The 17,984-nt window shown below is 45.3% G+C and overlaps 1 protein-coding gene and 1 long non-coding RNA gene across 8 annotated transcripts in view; one reads left to right on the top strand and one right to left on the bottom strand.

Annotated features, from left to right (window-relative positions):
* Cab39 (calcium binding protein 39) overlaps window positions 1–10,178 on the bottom strand; it is an 81,132-nt gene extending 70,954 nt beyond the window's left edge. For 2 of the 7 annotated variants that reach the window (XM_076549485.1, XM_042259741.2), the window contains exon 1: window positions 9,616–9,809. Coding sequence is in view for 1 of the 7 variants with exons in the window: in XM_076549481.1 (XP_076405596.1) it covers window positions 3,763–3,808; window positions 4,454–4,472 (65 nt within the window). In the remaining 6 variants the exon portion in view is untranslated. Of the gene's footprint in view, window positions 1–3,428; window positions 3,483–3,762; window positions 3,809–4,453; window positions 4,548–8,874; window positions 9,265–9,615; window positions 9,810–10,046 lie in introns of those variants that run through there. The other 5 variants (XM_076549483.1, XM_076549481.1, XM_076549482.1 and 2 more) reach the window with 5 other exon arrangements.
* A 2,457-nt stretch (window positions 10,179–12,635) lies between these two features.
* Window positions 12,636–13,814, top strand: LOC143268343 (uncharacterized). The gene is made up of 2 exons (XR_013044197.1): window positions 12,636–13,481; window positions 13,560–13,814. It is a non-coding gene; the product is annotated as an uncharacterized LOC143268343 (long non-coding RNA).
* The last annotated feature ends 4,170 nt before the right edge of the window (window positions 13,815–17,984 follow it).

The raw sequence follows: 17,984 nt of genomic DNA, 5'->3' as shown, positions 1-17,984 counted from the left end.
AAAAAGAAAGAAACAAAAACTGCCAAAAGTTCTAGGCCAGCCTAGTCTACCTACCTAGCAAGTTCCAGGCCAGCCAAAGCTACAAAGCAAAATTGCTATTAAAAAAAAATTAACATCTTTATCAGAAAGTATTGCTATGATCATACCAGTAACTAAGCAAAGAGACCATTTCTCAAACTATTCCAATGGGAAAGGGACTTTATGACCAAATAACCTCAGCATGTTGGGAAGTGTTGCCAATTGTGGTGCCTTTGGAAAGGGTCATAATGTACACTGTTTTTCTCTGACAAGCTCTACAGAAAAAAATAATCACCTTTAAAAATAAAAATTTGGGCTAGACGGTGGTGGTGCACGCCTTTAACCCCAGCACTCAAGAGCCAGAGGCAGGCGGATCTCTGTGAGTTCAAGGCCAGCCTAGTCTACAAAGCGAGTTCCAGGACAGGCTCCAAAACTACAGAGAAACCTTGTCTTGGAAAAACAACAGCAACAACAACAACAAAAAATCTGAGGATAAGGCTAAAGCCTGATGGTAGAGCATCCATCTAGAATGCATGAAGCCCTGATATCAATCATTAAAACAAAACAAAATAAACTATGCCTGTAAGCAACACCTGGGAAGCAGCAGCAGCAGAAAAATCAGGAATATAAGGTCATCCTCAGTTATACAGAAAATTCAAGGCCAGCCTGGACATGAGACCCTGCCCCGCCCCACAAAGACCCACAATAACAGCTACTGAGCTACCAAAGACTAATAATACTCCACAAAACACAAGTTAGCGGGAAAGGAGAATCCTTGAACTTTCTATTACAATCTCTTCTATTATGTAAATAACTTACAAGTGCAAATACAGCAGGGATAGATAAGTGAGCAGGAAAATGTACTTTGTTTAAGCAGTTCATCTCAGCTGACTACAAATTTTATCATACTATCATATACTTGTATCATTGATTATTTACAGAAACATTTTATTCCCTAAAAATACAAAGTAAAGCAAGAAGAGACCTTAAAAAGTTTTTCAAGCTGGAAGTGGTGACACATCCCAGAACTTGGGAGGCAGAGGCAGGAGGGTCCCTGTGTCTGAGGCCAGCATGGTCTACCTAGTGAATTCCAGGACAACTAAAGCTGTTATACAGAGAAACCCTGTCTCAAAACACCAAAAAAGGTTTTCAAAAGTGAGAACAAACACCAAAATTTTCAATTCCAACTTACAACCAATATATCTAATATAATTTATTTATTTATTTTTTCCCTACCCTATACCTAATATAATTTATAAAGGCTGAACAAAGGATAAAGCCATCTTGTAAAGGGGTTGAGAACCAGATTTGCATAGATTGTACCAGTGAGTCAAGTTCCTGCCTGCCTGCCAGAAGTATCTAGAAAACAGTTTGCCATTAAAGCAGAAAAGAGTTGTTTAGCTAGATTAACAATTTCCTGAGGCCAGGCACTTAAAAACAGCAGAAAGTTTATAGCATGTGAATCAAACAAAAGTCACCAGGGAGTTGTTCCTCGTTTGGGTCACCTTGTCTTTGGCCACCGTTATAATTCTAGTTTGGCAAGGAGTGGTAGCTCAGCTGGTGGAGAAGCTTTATGCAGGTAGAACATCAGCACACATCTGCCAGGAACTGCCTCAGGACTGACCTTGCTATCTCCAACCTGACCCTCCAGGTCTGATCCTTCCTTCCATTCACTGCCTCTGGTTCAGGTCCGTCCGTCCGTCCGTCCGTCCGTCCGTCCGTCCGTCCGTCCGTCCATCCATCCGTCGTCGTGGTCCCGCCCCCCCCCCCCCCCCAGTGTTGGGAGCAACAGCTCATAGGTCTTCACAATTATGACAATGCAACTCATGGGAGGCCTTGAGAACTAACTTGTTAATCATTATCTGACTGACTGAACTTGTACTTTACTACCCATTTTGTAACTAAGGTAGAGAAATAGAAAACAGACTTCTTGTTCTTCACCTTCACCCTATGCTGAGGACTTAGTGTGAGATAACTCTAGGCACCTGACTCACTGGGAGAAACTATGTGCCGGTGCAGTCAGTCACACATCTTTACCATTCTCATAGAGAATGTGGCCTTCAAGACCACAAACAAATCCCCAGAGGGAAAAAAGGTAAGGCACACCCCCACAACACCATCACAAAAAAATACAGGCAATATAGACGTGAGGGGCTTCCAACCCTGGCCTCTGGGTAGAATCAAGGATGACTGAAGCCCAGAGTGACATTATTCGTCATCCCATCAGAACCCGGTCCTGCCTACTGCCCACACGCCTCTCATCCTCACAGTAGGAGTAACATAAAAATAAATGCTACCCACTGGACTAACTAAACTATAAACTACTAAGCAATTATAACTATACAACTAAACCATTTAAGTCCAACCATCTTTTTTGGGATTATAACGTGTGGCTATTGTTTAGAAATGTATCAAAAATCCTCAACTGCCTTTATTAATAATAAACCTTCATTTAAAAACACTAACTCAAAAATGCTCAACAAGAAACCAAATCCTTACTGAGAAAAACAATTTCAGATGATGAAGTAATTTAGCCCAGAGAGTTCCTGTTTTGAAGTGGGGCGGGCCTGGTTCCCAATCCCAGCTCAACTGCAGTATTTGTATGCTTAGAAAATCTCCCATTTGGTTTCCCATCTGTAATGATGGAGACAATAAACACTATGGAGGCTTGTCTAACATGTCAGCAGGTACATGTACAGTTTATCTAGTAATTTTTATTCATCTCCCTTGAGTCTCTAATTCACCTTCAATCTTCACAGGGCCACCCCAAACATAATTATGAACCTTTGTATGCTAAAACCAAAAAAATGCATACTATATGCTAAAGAACATTTAAAAAAAAATAGGTTCAAAAAAGACATTACTGCATAAAGTACCAAAATTTCACTCAAGCAATCTCCATGAAGAACAAAGAGACTCAGCTCCAGTTGTGGGGAGAATTCCCACAGAGCTACACCTGATTTGACTCCAGAGTGTTAGCACCTAGCCTTAATCTGCCTGTTGTGATTGCTACCTTTTGTTTCTTGGTATCCTCTATTGAGTCTGGTCTGAGAGTCTTCTGAAGATGTAAAGCCTATGTAAATTTGGCTGAAGAAGAACCAGCAACACTGCAGGCATTCTTTGGACAAGGAATTTGCATTTGGCATTGTCCCTTTGGGAAGCTTAGATGAGAAGTGTTGGGGTGCAAATTGGAGAACAATTAAAGAGTCCTTTGCTAGACTGCAGTGGTTCAGTCCAAAGAGAGACCTGCAGCTGGAAAGGACTAGAATCATCCTTGAGGTGCCTGTCTCTTGAGTCCATGAACCTTTGTGAACCTACCCACACACCCGTCATACAACACCAGTTCCAGTCCCACAGCTCATAAGCTGTACAACCCTGGGCAAATGGCTGCACTTCCCAGAAAATCCTACCTGCAAAGTTAACCAAACATTGCCTCCAGTTTCGGTGAGTTTCAGTGTTTCCATCTGCAGAAAGAACCATTCTGACTAGACTGTTTCTAAAGTCATAAGGTTTCTTCCACCCAGAACAGTGTATTATTAGCATCACAAAACTTAAGATGTCTGGACAGTTAGTATGTGCCAGGCCCACCACCCCTACAAGCCTTTCAGATGTAGTCCTACCATTCCTATCTAAGGAATCTAAACTAAAAAGGAGTTCAGGAACTTGCTTTTAACCCCAAGATTAGCCCTGCCCTCCAAATCCCATAAACCCAAGAATGGCCCACACAGACTTATAAACCACAACCTGTTGAGGCTGTCTTCCCCTGCGCTTAATACAGCAGGTTCACAATCTGTGGAGGAAGAACAGGACCTTGTTAGAAGGCAAGCTATTGGCCATTAGACAAGACTATAAAAGCGGCGACTTAACACCAAGCCACAAAAACTATGTTTTGTTTCTCAGGCAAATATTTTATCAAAATTAATCAATGAATTGTACTTCCTTGGTCAACAATATACCCACAAAGAATGATTGCTCAATAAAATCAGGCTGCTACTAAACATTGGTGAATTCGTTAACTAGGCTTCCTTTCTTTGTAATATGCACTGAAAATGCTCACGAACTCCCCCCCCCCTCTCTCTCTCTCTCACACACACACACACACACACACACACACACACTTGAGTGTGGTGGTACATGCCTGTAAGCCAGTACCTAGAAAACTGAGGGAGGAAGCTAGACTGGTCTAACAGTGAACTGGAGGCCAGCCTAGGCCACAATGAGACCCTGTCCCCACTCCCCCGCAAAACATATACCTATAAACAAGCAAACATAAACCTACAGCTTAAAACAATCCACTGGCTCTGAGTACCAAGAGTAACAAGGTCTCAAGTTAGAAGAAATAATCAAGGAATAGGTATTCGATGAACACAGTCTACATAAACGGCCTGGGCAGGCTTGACCACTCTCCTTCCGGGCTACTTCACACCTGACTGACCTCTTGCAATTCTCTGCATGCCATTCCCCCTTCCTCTGCCAGTTTAAATGCACAGCTGCTATAGATCACGAGTCTGTCTTCTCTCTCTGCCTTCCTGGGGAGTTAAAGTGACAGCAAAAGTAAGTTCTGTAAGACACACATGGCAGAGGACTACACACCAACACACGCCTGTACACATGATGCTGACGGCGGCAATGAGCCTTCAACCTAAACTGTTACCAAGAACCTCAATAACTCTTCTCTTAATCCTTGGATGGTCTGAGAAGTAGAAGCAAAACGCTTCCCATTTTATTCCCAGACTAGTCTACAAGTAATGGTAGTGAAAACACTGCCTCCATCGGCTCCCTCCACCACGTCCCCTGGATTGATCCGGTGATTAAACTATGTATGGTGGCTCCTGCCTTTAATCTCAGCCCTAGAGAGGCAGAGGCAGGCACATCTCTGTTTAGTTTGAGGGCAGCCTGGCCTAGGTTACAAGACTGCCAGTGCTACACACAAAAACCCAATCACGAAACAACAAAAGCAAAAACAAACAGCCAGTTCAAAGTCAAGACTCCTCAGGCACGATAGCACACGGCATGTCTAAGCACCCAAGCACTCCAAGGAGGATGAAACACAAGGACCATGTGAGGCCACATACCTGGACCCTAGATAAAACAAACAAAAAGCACAAAAATAAAACCACACCAAGTTTATCACGGGGTTTCTCTGTGTAACAGCTCTGGCTGTCCTGGAACTCGCTCTGTTGACCAGGCTGGCCTGGTCTCACAGGGATCCGCCTGCCTCTGCCTCCCAAGTGCTGGGAGGATTAAAGGCGTTCAGTGCTGCTGCCACCACCGCCTGGCTCTCTTTTACTAGAGGTTCAGAATCAGTCTTTCTGACAAAAAAAAAAAAAAAAAAAAAAAAAAAAAAACCAGAATGACTATATACCCTTGTGACAATTCAGCTACTTGAATTGCTCTGCGCACGCGCGCGCGCACGCGCGCGCACACACACACACACACAGTATTTTCACACCTCTGGAATGAAACATCCAAAGTCAGAAGGGATCTAGTCCAAGGATCCATGGAGATTTCATTTTCCCAAACATATGACAAAATTTTGTCTACAAAAATAAAAATTTTGCTACTATCCAATTATCTATGACATTCCTATTTATATAACACATAAGAGTACTCATAAAGCAAACACCTTATTAAAATGACCAATGAAAAAGAAGCAAATGGATTTTTTTAAAAGGTAAGCTTTCTAGATGCGAGATTGTAAAACATCGGTAGCGAACTTCTGCCCTCCGGGGTTCTCCCATTGTGCTGTAAGCCTGTATTTAAGACCTCCTCTCTCCTTCAATAAACGGCATTCGACATTTAAAAAATAATAATAATAGTGATAATAAATTTTTATTTATTTCTTATGTGTACATAAGAGAGGAAGAGGAAGAAGGCATGTGTGGAGGTCAGAGAACAGCCTTTGGGAATTGGTCCTAGGTCCTCTCCTTCCATTGTGTGGGTTCCAGGACTTGAACTCAAGTCAATCAATAAATAAATCATTAAAAAATAATTAAAAAAAAAGGTAAGCTTTCAAATTTCAATAATAGTAACCAAAAGACACCACCTGAAATTCTGGTCTACTACTGGATTTTATCTTTTATGCTTGTGGGAAGGAGAATGTGATTTCGTGTCTGCATCTATACTTAAATATTTATACAGCCAGCAGGACAAGTATCATCAGTCAGTGATGAACTTCTCAGGAAAATTATGCCCTTGGTAAAATATAGTAATTGCTACAAAAATCTATACTTAACAAAAACTGACCAAAAGAAAATCTTTGAGTATTAGAAAATAACAAATATGCTATATAGTATATACATTTGCAATACAGAATAAAGATTCACATAAGACAAATTATAAAACCAAACCCAATAAGTAACTGGAATTTTCAAACCATTTCATATTAATCTTATGAAAACTCAGATCCTGCAGTGGTGGCACACATATGTAATCCCAACATCCATCTAAGGCCGAAAGATTACCACAAGTTCTAGGCCAGCCTAGGCTACAAAGTTCAGGCCCCTCAGTACAAATGAGACTCGATCTCAAAAAAAAAACAGGAACAAAGCCAGGTGGTGGTGATGCATGCCTTTAATCCCAGCACTTAGGAGGCAGAGGTAGGCAGATCTGAGTTCAAGGCCAGGCTGGTCTTTTAAAAAGAAAAAGAAAGAAAGAAAAAGAAAGAAACAACAAATCCAGTCTACTTTATCATCTCATTTTCTATGATGTTAGAAAAAGAAACAGGGACTGTATAAATACATTTTAGAATGTAAAACACAAAAGGAATAACCGATTTAATACAAGGACCTAGTCTAAAATGCCAATAAACTAAACTATCTTGAAATTAAAAAAAAATACCCCCCATTAATGATAGCATATCATTCACTAAGATATTTTGTATGCCAACAGGCACTATATTCAGCCTGAAGCTTTCTAATGGCATGCTCAAAAAGCAGTTACCTGTGTGGACAGCCCTAACACAGAGACTATTTTTTTAGTAGTAGGTAGAGGGTAGGAAGGGCCAAAACATTATAATGTTCTTGAGACAGTGTATCAGCCATGAATATAATCTTTCACAGTGCCCTTCCTCTTAAAATTTTTTTAAAAACTGCGTACACACGTAGGTATGTGAACATGAGTTCTGGTGTCAGTGGAAGACAGGAATGTGTGGAGCTAGCTGCTAGAGCTACACAGGCAGTTGTGAACCAACCTGGATTCTGGAAACCCAACAGGAACAGAACTCAGGTCCTCTGCAAGAACAGTATACACTCTTAACCACTGAGCCACCTCTCCAGGCCCTCAGTGCCCTTCTAAAAGCACCTCTGCTGTGTGCTCTCCTCCATTCCTCATGATCACATATATGCGTTCTGCCGAATAAAACCATACTCAATAAGCAGCAATGGGGTTCACAATTGGAAGAAGCTAATAAATATACTTCAAACAAGAAACAGTAAATAACAACGCAACCTTGTAAGTAAAAGGCAAACAAAACACTTAAGGAAAACTTCCAGACTGGTGCTATTGGTTCATGCCTGAAACCCCAGCATTTAGGAGGCTAAGTCAGGAAGACTATCTGGAGTTTTGAAACTAGTGTGGTCTCCACAGCAAGTTCCAGGACAGCTTGAGCCAGAGTAAGATGCTGTCTCAAAATGCCAATAAATAATGTACATAGTATATCTCTTTAGGTAAAGTAAATATACACAGAAAAAGACCAAAAAGGAACTATACAAAAATGCTGACAGCAACAAAATCTAAGAGGTAAGAATAAGAAAATAACTTTTAAAAAATCCAGTTGTTTTTGTAATCCTAGCACTTAGAAGCCCAAAACAGGCCGGGCGGTGGTGGCGCACGCCTTTAATCCCAGCACCTGGGAGGCAGAGCCAAGCAGATCTCTGTGAGTTCCAGGCCAGCCTGGGCTACCAAGTGAGTTCCAGGAGAGGCGCAAAGCTACACAGAGAAACCCTGTCTCGAAAAACCAAAAAAAAAAAAAAAGCCCAAAACAGGAGGATGGCAAACTGGAGAAGGACCTGAGCTACCCAGTGAGACCCTGTTTCAAAAGATGAGGGAGCCAGACCGCAGAGGTGCACACCTTTAATTCCAGCACTTGGGAGGCAGAGACAGGCGGATCTCTGTGAATTCGAGGCCAGCGTGGGCTACAGAGCAAGATCCAGGACAGGAACCAAAACTACACAGAGAAACCCTCTCAAAACAACAAAACAAACAAAACAAAAAAAGATGGGGGTAAGGTGGGGAGATGAGGGAAGTGGAGAAAGGAGAGATGGACTCCTACGTCCACATTTCAAAGAGCATAACTTAATTTAAAAGAAAGGAAAAAAGACAGGGTCTCACTGTAAATCTATCTGGCTGGTCTGGAGTTCCTTATGCAGACTATGTTCCTTATGCTTACAGACATCCAGTCTCTGCCTCCCAAGTGCTGAACTAAAAGTGTACACCACCACCACCACCACCAGCTAGATCATGTCTTACTTTAATAAAGAAAAGTGTAAAACTGAAAAAATTGTATTTCCTTGTTCATACAAGAGTTTACAAAACCAATACTAGGTTCTGAGTCAGTTTCACAAGTCATATATTGTAGGCTTCTAGCAGCTACTAATTACTTGCTAGGATTATTATTATTGTTGTTATTATTATTATTATTATCCTATGAAATAGAGCTTAAAAACTTTCACTTCTGGCTCTCCAATATTTTCATAACTAAAAACTAACAAAAATTTTACCCTTTTAAGCAGAGAGTGTATGTTCAACTAATTGCTAAGGTGTTTTGTTTTTTTTTTAACTTTTATAAACTGACAGTTTAAATTTCAATTCCAACACACAGGTCCAGAAGTTCTGATGCAATTTTAAAAAACTCACCAACACGAACACCTTGTGTGCGAAGAGGAGGTTAACTTAGGCACCTCTTTGCATAACTTCTAACAATCACGTATCTAGTGACACTTTTGGCAAAAGGTATTTTCCTTGGCTTGGACATAGATTTGCTTAAATATCCTGGTAGCTGTCAAAATCGATCTCAAACTGCATTATACTTAAGGAACAATGTCAACTCCTGACGGTGGCTTTCTTTGCTCTCCTGTCTTTCACAAGAGCGTCTTTAATATGCCCTAGCATACATTTCCGGCTTCATGAGTCACTGAAAAATGAGTTCTAAGTTTTCCGTGGAAGGTCGCTCAAACACCTCCTCTACACCATTCAAAGATCTGACCCCCAACTGCCTCTTTTGACTACCTCACCGACCGCGGCACTCGATGATGGAACTAGCAACATTCCCATGCTCTTTGTACCTTTGTCCTCTACAGCTTGGTTGCCCCTCCACGCCCTTCTCTGCAACCTCCTTCTCCTCCCAAATCCAATCGAGCCTTCTAGACCCAGTTTAGCACCGCCTCGCCCAGGAAACCTCCCAGATTCGTGGGAAGGCGGAAACAAACGATCGACAGGTCTGGTCTTTCCCGAGCACCTTTCCAGCAATTGGTAGTTCCTAAACAGGACTTATCTATCCCCTCCTGCCTGGTATCGTGGTTATTTGTGTACTCGTCTTATCTCTCACATCACAACGTTAAAGCTCCCCGGGGGAGGCCACCTCCCGGCCAGGTTCACCTCGGAGTCGCTACGGCACCAGTACGCAGTCGGCGCTTTGGATTGCTCCAACCGAAGCCGGGAACGCGCCGACCGCACAATTCCTAGCCAGAAATCAGTTAGGCATTTTCCTGAAAGGTTCCCTTTAAAAGACAGTGTCTGCGTCCTGCTCACAGGGAGGCTGCGCGGGGCTCGGGAGCTGGGTGCTCCAAGTCCGCGGCGCGGCGGGAGTGACAGCTGGCCGGACGGGCTCTCCCCCGGTCAGCTGCAGCCCCCGCCGGCAGGCCCCGGGAGCCGAGTCCCGGCGGGGACAGGGGCGGTGCCCAGGACTCCGGCTGACCCGGGCCGCTCCCGCCGCTGCCGCCGCCGCCACCCGGGAAAATGGAGGCGGGCCGGGCGGAAGCCGGCGGGCGTCCGCGTCGCGAGCAGGGCCGGGCCGGGGGGTCACTCACGGGGCTGGGCCGGGCCAGGGAGCTCCCTCTCCGCGTCGTCGCCGTCCCCTTCCTCGGCCGCCGCCGCCTCGGGCTGCTCGCTCGGTCCCCGCGGCGCGGCTCGGGCGCTCCGGCCCTCCGTTGTCCTCCGCCCGCAGCTGCTCCGGGCGACGGGCTCCCGCGGCGGCGGCGGCGGCTGCGCGGGCGGACGGTGGCCCAGGGGGTTCCCGCGGTGGCCGCCGCGCTGCTGCGCTCGATCCGGCTGCGGCTGTGGCTTTGAGGCCCGGCACCGCCTTCGCCTCGGAGGTCCCCTCAGCCTTCGCGCGGCTACCGAAGCCCCGGACTCTCTCAGGCCGCGCGGCTCCTGGCGCCCCGCGCCCAGCTCCGGCTCGAGCCCGGCTTTGACGTGCGCACTGCGCAGCCGCCGAAGGTGCGACGTCGGGCGGCGCCGCAACGCCCTCTGCAGCCTCAGGCGCCCCCGGGCGGCCGGGAGGACTCGGGGCGCCTGAATCTCAGGCTGGAGGGGAGCTGGCGGCGCAGAAAGAGGCAGAAGCCAAGCTGCTCCCGCTTGCTGGTTGGTACGCAGTCCCTCCTGGGCGGCTGAGCCCTTTTCCTGGAGGAACACACGCCCGACTCCTCAAGTCTTAAAACTTTATTTCAGTGGAGGGCTCAAAAGTGTTCAAACGGATTCTTTCATGCTTGGGAAGAGCCTGCAACTTCATGTTTGCATCTCCTGACAGGAAAAAAAAGTGATAGAATATTCCAAAGAAACAGGATTCAACCAGAGCACAAATCCTGCTTCCAGAGAGGAGTGCAGAGGTGCATGGTGGTAATCCCAGCACTTGGAAGTGAATTCAGAAGGACTAGGAGTTCAAGGTCATCCTATGCTACAAAGGTCCAGGCCAGCCTGGGCTGTGTGAAATCCTGTCTCAAAAATACAACTAAATAAAAATACAGATGCAATAATACAGTAGTAACTGCCGTGAGTATACCCAGGAATGAAATAATACTTTACCAAGGTCTGATGTCAGAGTCTGGTATACAAAGTGCCACACGTGCGTCTTTGCTGTAGATTTGTAATTTAACAGGATGGTTGAACAGCCACAGTGTGCTAGGGACTAATCTAGGTGGCGGAGGAGGGTTGGACCTTAAGCAGTCCTTGCTCCTGTGAGAAAGTAAAAATAAACAAAGCAATAATATGTACTAATGAACAGTTTGTTTGTTTATTTTGGTTTTTCAAGACAGGGCTTCTCTGTGTAGCTTTGTGCCTTTCCTGGAACTCACTTGGTAGCCCAGGCTGGCCTAGAAACTCACAGAGATCCACCTGGCTCTGCCTCCCGAGTGCTGGGATTAAAGGCGTTCACCACCACTGCCTAGCTTAATGAACAGTTTAAAGCACAGGATGAGGAGGAAAAGTGGTGGATGTTGCTATTTCCAGTGGCTCCCCAAAGAAAGGAAGGTGATATGAGCCTCCTGTGAGGGCTTTGACATCTTTAAAGGGTTTTTTGATCACTGTGACTGTGGTATGAAGACCAGAGGGAAGAGCCTGAGGAATTCCACAGGGACAGTAGTTAGAAGCCGTGGAAGCCCTCTAGTAGGGCTGGGGTGTAGCTCAAGTGTTGAGTGCTTGTCTCATCTAATATGTGGTAGGTTCAGAGAGCTGAGACCGCCACGCGGGAGGCTAAGGGGGTGACACATGCCTGCTGTGATGCATCCACCAGAGATCACCACCTGGACCTGGGTTCAAGCCAGTAGAAAGTCTTTATAAGGAGCTGGTGGCAACATTGGGTGTCCAGGACCCAAGTGCAGTCCCAAGCCTTTCTCAGGATCAGCTTTTAAGAACAGAAATCCTCTCCTGGATTGACACACCTAGGTTAACAAGCTAGAAGTAGAACTACAGAAACCATCTAGTGCATTTATGGACTCTCCCACAACTATGGACTTTGATGGATTAGGTCTTGGTTCTTATTTCGGCAGATGTTGCTGCCTATGTCCTGGGTTTCAGGCCTGAATACTACTTCCATCATGGTGTCAGTTATGCTAGGTCTGGGGACCTGTTTTACTATAATCCCAGTTCTAAGGAGGCAGAGGCTGCAAATCTGAGGCCAGCATGATCTACATAGTGAGTTCCAGGGTTCCAAGACCACATAGCAAGATCTTGTCTCACATCACCCCCCAATTTTGTGTGTGTGTGTGTGTGTATGTGTAAGCAAGGTATAGTATGCACACCTATAATCCCAGCACTTAACAGTGGCGGGAGGGATGAAGAATTGAGGTTATTCTTGGTGTTGCAGGGTGGCCATGTCTCAAAAAACAAACAAACAAAAATCAGCATGTTAACACTTAAAATCCATTCAACCAAGCATAGTTCATCTCAAACACCCTGAAAGCTTCCTGGGAAAATTAGCTAGATTCTCCCAGAGGCCTCCAAGTTTCAGGGAGGCAGCTGACCAGCCTCCTCTCTGTAACTGTTGAGGGGTGGAATTGGGTACAGCCTCTGACCCTTTGCAAGTGAAATCCAAGGGAGAGCAAATTACCTAAGTCTGAAACTCAGTTCACCAAAGACTTTGCCTCCCACATGGTTCTGGGTTTGTCGTTGCTGGTGTTTGTTTATAAGGCTTTTGTCAATAGTGTTTGGTTGGTTTTGTTTGTTTGTTGAGACAAGGTCTTATTTCATAGCCCTAGCTGGTCTGAAATTTACTATATAGACTAGGCTGGCCTTGAACTCACAGTGCTGGGAATCACAAAGTGCACCATCCTACTCAACTCTCTTCTGTTTTGGTTGGTTGGTTTGTTGTTGTTGTTTTGTTTTGTTTGAGACAAGGTTTCTCTATGTAGCCCTGACTACCCTGGTCACCCTGTAGCCTAGGCTGGACTCAAACTCACAGAGATCTGCCTGCCTCTGCCTCCTAAGTGCTGGGATTATAGGCATGCGCCACCACTGCCTGGCCCGACTCTCTTTAAGATAAGAGTCATTTTTCATCTCAGTTGTCTCCATAAAAACATGCCAAGACCCAATTCCCACAGAACAAAAGAATGCATAGGGTGGGTAATTCCGTGTGCAGAGTTGTGAGTCCTTTGCTTGGCAGGTCAGACTAGCATTCTTTATTAACTTCTTAGCTCGGAGAAACCTACAACAGCTGAGAATTATACCATCAAGACAGCAGAACTTTCCAGAACAGGCATTGTTAAAAAATTCTGGCCACTTGAATTTACACTGGAAAGATAATTTCCGTATTCCGTTGTGGGGGTCTCTGGAAAGCTTTTACTAGACTATTTCTCTGTACATGCTCACTCTCTCAGGCCCTTCACTTTCCTGTGCTGGGTCCACAGAGCACCAGGGTCAGAAGGCTGAGTTGTTGCCGTTGTCTCCCCAGAGTCAACGATGATCCTGTGCAAACCTTCCATCGCCCCATCTCTTCCTCTTCCTCTCTGAGGCTGGGCTACAGGATGGAGGTACTTCCCTGCCTTAATTAGACCATCTAGGAAAGGACTTTGGAGCCTGACTCATAGCTTCCCTCCCACCCCACCCAGGGCCTTCACTCACCTGGCTGTCACCGCGACTCATCTTATTGGACACGGTCCCTCACATGCAGTCCGGATGACCTTCACTTCCACTCCACTTCAGCAGCCCCGCCCTGACACTGCAGTTTCCAGAATGGCTCTGCTCTTGAAGTTTGAACTCTACAGCACTCCTGTTTGCTTCCCTTCTCATCCGCCCACCTGTCCACACCCTCAGACTCACCAAACCTGCTCTAAATCTCATTAGAATTTGTTTATTTGACATAATGGTTCTTGAGAGTAAATAATAACCTCCAATGACGGGAACGAAGCATTGGCATCTGATACATAGTTCCACTCAGCGTCCAGCAAAGACACTTGGGGCAAATGGCAATTATAGGGGAGGGAGACACAAAGTCTGTAAGGGATCTAGTAAGGTGAATGATGGGGTTAATGTTATGTTCAAGGCAAAACATGGAAGTAGCTCTAAACGCACAGCAAGTTTGAGGACTGCTGGCGTACAGCTAGTTGTGTACACAGAGCTTGGAGTTGGGGACGGGGAAGGATAGGAATGGATAAGATTGGAAAGAAGCAATTGTGTCATGAAGAGCCATGTCCCCCATGCTAAGGGACCTGGACTTTAGTGTAGATGTACTGGGAGGGTGGGGAGGTATACACTGAAACTTTATGCCATTGAATGCCATGTTCAGATGTGGGGTTTTGGGGGGGATTGTTTGTTTGGGGTTTGTTTGTTCGTTTTTGCCCTCAGTGCAGTATTTGGGGTGAAGTCCAAGGCATTGTTCATGCTGAGCAAGCAGTGTATACAGCACCACTGAGCTATATCCCCAAACCTCTTTCAGACGTGCACTTTGGAATTCCAAACGCCTCTCTAATCAGACATACACAGAAGGACAGGAGGGCCAGATTACAGATGGTGAGGCCAGGAGGCAGCTACTCTCTCTCATTCGGGCAAGAGGTAGTGGAGGTCTGAGCTAGGCCGGCTATTTTTAAAGGGTAGTAGATGATGGTTCGATGAAGATAAGAAGGACCGAGACTCCGGGAAGAAAATGGGTTTTGCTCTGGAAGACTGTTTGGATAATTCGGCTATTTACTTAAACGGGCTTTATCTGGGAGCAATCAGAAGCCAGGACGAAAACCAGGAAAGCATTGTGTCACTCAGGCGTGACTCATGCAAAGCAATCTAAAGCTTCTAGAAGGGGAAGAGCTCGAAGGCCTGAGGAGAACCTGCTGGGGCAGCCGCAGCTTCAGGGTAGAGTCCTGAGTGAAGAACAACTGATGTGACGGGAGATGTGACAGAAACAACAGAGGATGTCCATGGCAGAAAAGTTGTGGAGCACAGATGGAGAGGACGTTTGCTAAGAATGTTTTGGAAGACAGAGGAGCCCTCGGAATGGCGGAGGCTCACAGATTCTCCAAGGAAGGAGGGGGCTGCAATAGCAGAGATAAAGAGAATGAAGTTCAACACGAGGGGGCTGTGTGGAGCAAAGGGAAGGGCCTGGGACCTGGGGGAAAGAGCGGTACTGTTGTCCTGATGTGGATGACTAGTTCTTCCAGAGGACATAGGACATAACGTGTAGAAGATTCTGGGAAAGGAAATTTTTGTCATGGTCAGTTCTGGCTAAGGTTTTAATATGCTTATTTTTTAGAGACACAAAATGTTTTATTTATTTTTATTCAGTATGCTTGTGTGTGTGTGTGTGTGTGTGTGTGTGCGCGTGTGCGCGTGCGCGCGCCCACGCATGAGTGCACATATGTATACGCTCTCTATGATGCACATGTGGAGACAGTGTGCATTGGTCAGTTCTCTCCTTCCATCGTGACAGTCCTGGTGCAGCTTAGATCCTCAGGCTTGGTGGCAGGTGCTGAGCCCTCTCTCTGGCTTTATTTATGAGACTTAAAAGGAGCTGGAGGGGTTGGATAGATGGCTCAGCACTTGCTGCTCTTTCAGAGTGTTAGGTCTTAAACCTGGAACTAATCGCTGAGTTGCCATTTAACATATCAAAAAGGATCTGGCCTCCTGGTTCTCCCAGCTTTCCCCGCCCTCCCGATCCCAGTCCCTACCTGTTATAGGGCGTGGCTGGCACTTCTCTATATAATCTAGACATTTTGGACACCAGACCCTTTTCTCTACCCTTTACCCTCCTGGCTTCTTGGTCTTCTGGTCTCCTGTCTCTTCCCTGTCCCTTCCCTGCTCTCCTCACATGGTCCAACTCAGGGTCATGTTCCTCCACTATACCTAGGAGCAATCATGTCCTCCGTTTTTATTTCTTTTTTTCCATTCACAGAGGACCTGGGTTTAATTCCCAAGGTGGCTCATAACCATCACAACTCCAGTTCCAAGGGATCCAATTGCCCTCTTCTGACCTCCGTGTGTGGCACCAGGCACACACATGGTTCACATACATACGTGCAGGCAAAACATTCATACACATACACATAAAATACATACACATAAAATAAAATAAAAACGTAAAATGAACTTTAGTCTCACATCTGCTGATGCAAAGCTAGAATTTGGATGTCTGTTAAAATGAGAACATATTGGTTCTGCTTAACTGTGGTCGTACACCCACAGATGTCCAAGCCCTCAACTCTGGAATCTGAAGATACCTTATATAGTAAAAAGAAACTCTGGAGATGTTAAGGACCTTGAGGTAGGGTTCTCTTCTCAAGCCTGCAGGAGTGTGTCCTGAGGCTTGCTCCATGTTGGCTCAGTTGCTCATCTGGTCCAATCACTCATGTAGTGAGTGTGTGTTGTTGAAGCCTGGAGATACCTAGTGATTTGGTACATGAGCAAAAGGAAATGAACAGGAGTGAGTTTCTGAAAGGCTTTTTTTTTTCTGTGCAGTTTGCCTAAAAGACAAAAATCCTATGTTTTATCCAAATGATATTTGTTGGTTTTGACTAACTTTGTGGTTTTCTTGGTTGCTTAAGAGTAACCAAGCTGGTTGTGGTGGTGCATGCCAGTAGGATTTGCTGAAGGAGGCGGAGGCAGGAGGATCACGAGTTCGAGGCCAGCCTAAGAATTAAAAAAAAAAAAAAAAAAAAAAAAAAGAGTAACCAAAAATCATCTCAGGAAAAATTGGGACTCTTCATCATGTTATCCCCCACATTTATTTAAAAATATTGTATCCTGACTTGAAATAGTCAAGTATTGGTTTACAGTAACTGGTGATGGTGATGGCTCAAGAGTCCATGTCACCTGGTAATTTCTGGTGCTTTACATTTTCCAAACTGGTTTTTTTTTTTTTTTTTTTTTTTGAGACAAGGTCTCACTATGTAGCTCTGACTGTAACTCACTATGTAGACCTGTAGCTAGAGTTTTTCTCTAGTCCTGCCTGGCCCATGGTCAGGACAAATCTCTCTCACCCGCCAGTCCTGCAGCCACTTAGACCCAACCGAGTAAACACACAGAGACTTATATTGCTTACAAACTGTATGGCCGTGGCAGGCTTCTTCAGAGACAGGAAGATTAGGAGTTTGACTTCATCCTCAACTACTACATAAAGAGCTTGAGGCCAGCCTAGGCCTCATGAGACTTAAAAAACCCAAATAAGAAAGTATAGTTTGAGACTGTTTATTGAGGTTGCCAGGCTTAAGACTATATGATAAATCTCTGTGCTTCCTGTTTCTGGGAAACAGTGACCCAAACTAAGGAGAAAGGCCTTAGTTTGTGATGGAGAAGAATCTTTCAGATGGCCTTTATCAAAAGCAAAGAGAATCTGTGTTTCAATGCACAGTCATGGACACCGGTGCTGCTTATGCATCTCGGAGTCTCCTCTTTCTCTTCACACACTACAGTAGTTGATGATGGACTGTCTTGCCTGATGAGATTTAATTGAACCCTTCCCCCACTCCTCAAGGAAAAACCTGTTTGTTTTTTTCTCTTGAAACTGGACTGTATCCAGTTTCCTTGCTCAAATTGTCCACCTGCACCAAATTTCCTATTTCTCCGGTTTTCTTTCATATTTCACTCCCATCCCCTAACCCAGTGTTTTACTTTTCCTCTCACTGGCCTGGCCTGGCCTCATCAGGATTCAAACCCAGACCCCTAGCCGGAGTTAGGTTGCCTTGCAGCTGGCACGTCTCCCAGAACCTATGGAGGTCGTGCCAATGGAAACTGGCCTGGTGTTAACCTTAACAGAGGAAACACCTCAGCAGACCATGAATGGCAGGCAAGAATTCTCCCTGAACAAGTCACTGTCTGGACCGCTAAGGAGTCCAACCAAAATCTCAGGTCAGGAATGCCTCAAATGAGAAGAAGCATGACCAGGGACATTGTCAAGGACGGCACATCTCAAACTCAAGGAATGCTATTGGGATATTTTTTCTTCTGCTGATTCTCTAATTACTACTAATTCCCAGGGTCCAACTACTGGGTTTTGTTATAAAGTACCTCTTTTAAAATTATTTATGCCAGGCGGCGGTGGCACACGC

This window comes from Peromyscus maniculatus, chromosome 13 (assembly GCF_049852395.1).
Source record: "Peromyscus maniculatus bairdii isolate BWxNUB_F1_BW_parent chromosome 13, HU_Pman_BW_mat_3.1, whole genome shotgun sequence".
In the NCBI taxonomy this organism is placed as follows: Eukaryota; Metazoa; Chordata; class Mammalia; order Rodentia; family Cricetidae; genus Peromyscus; species Peromyscus maniculatus.
The sequence above is the reverse complement of the archived record's forward strand: the minus strand, read 5'-3'. Positions and strand labels throughout refer to the sequence as shown.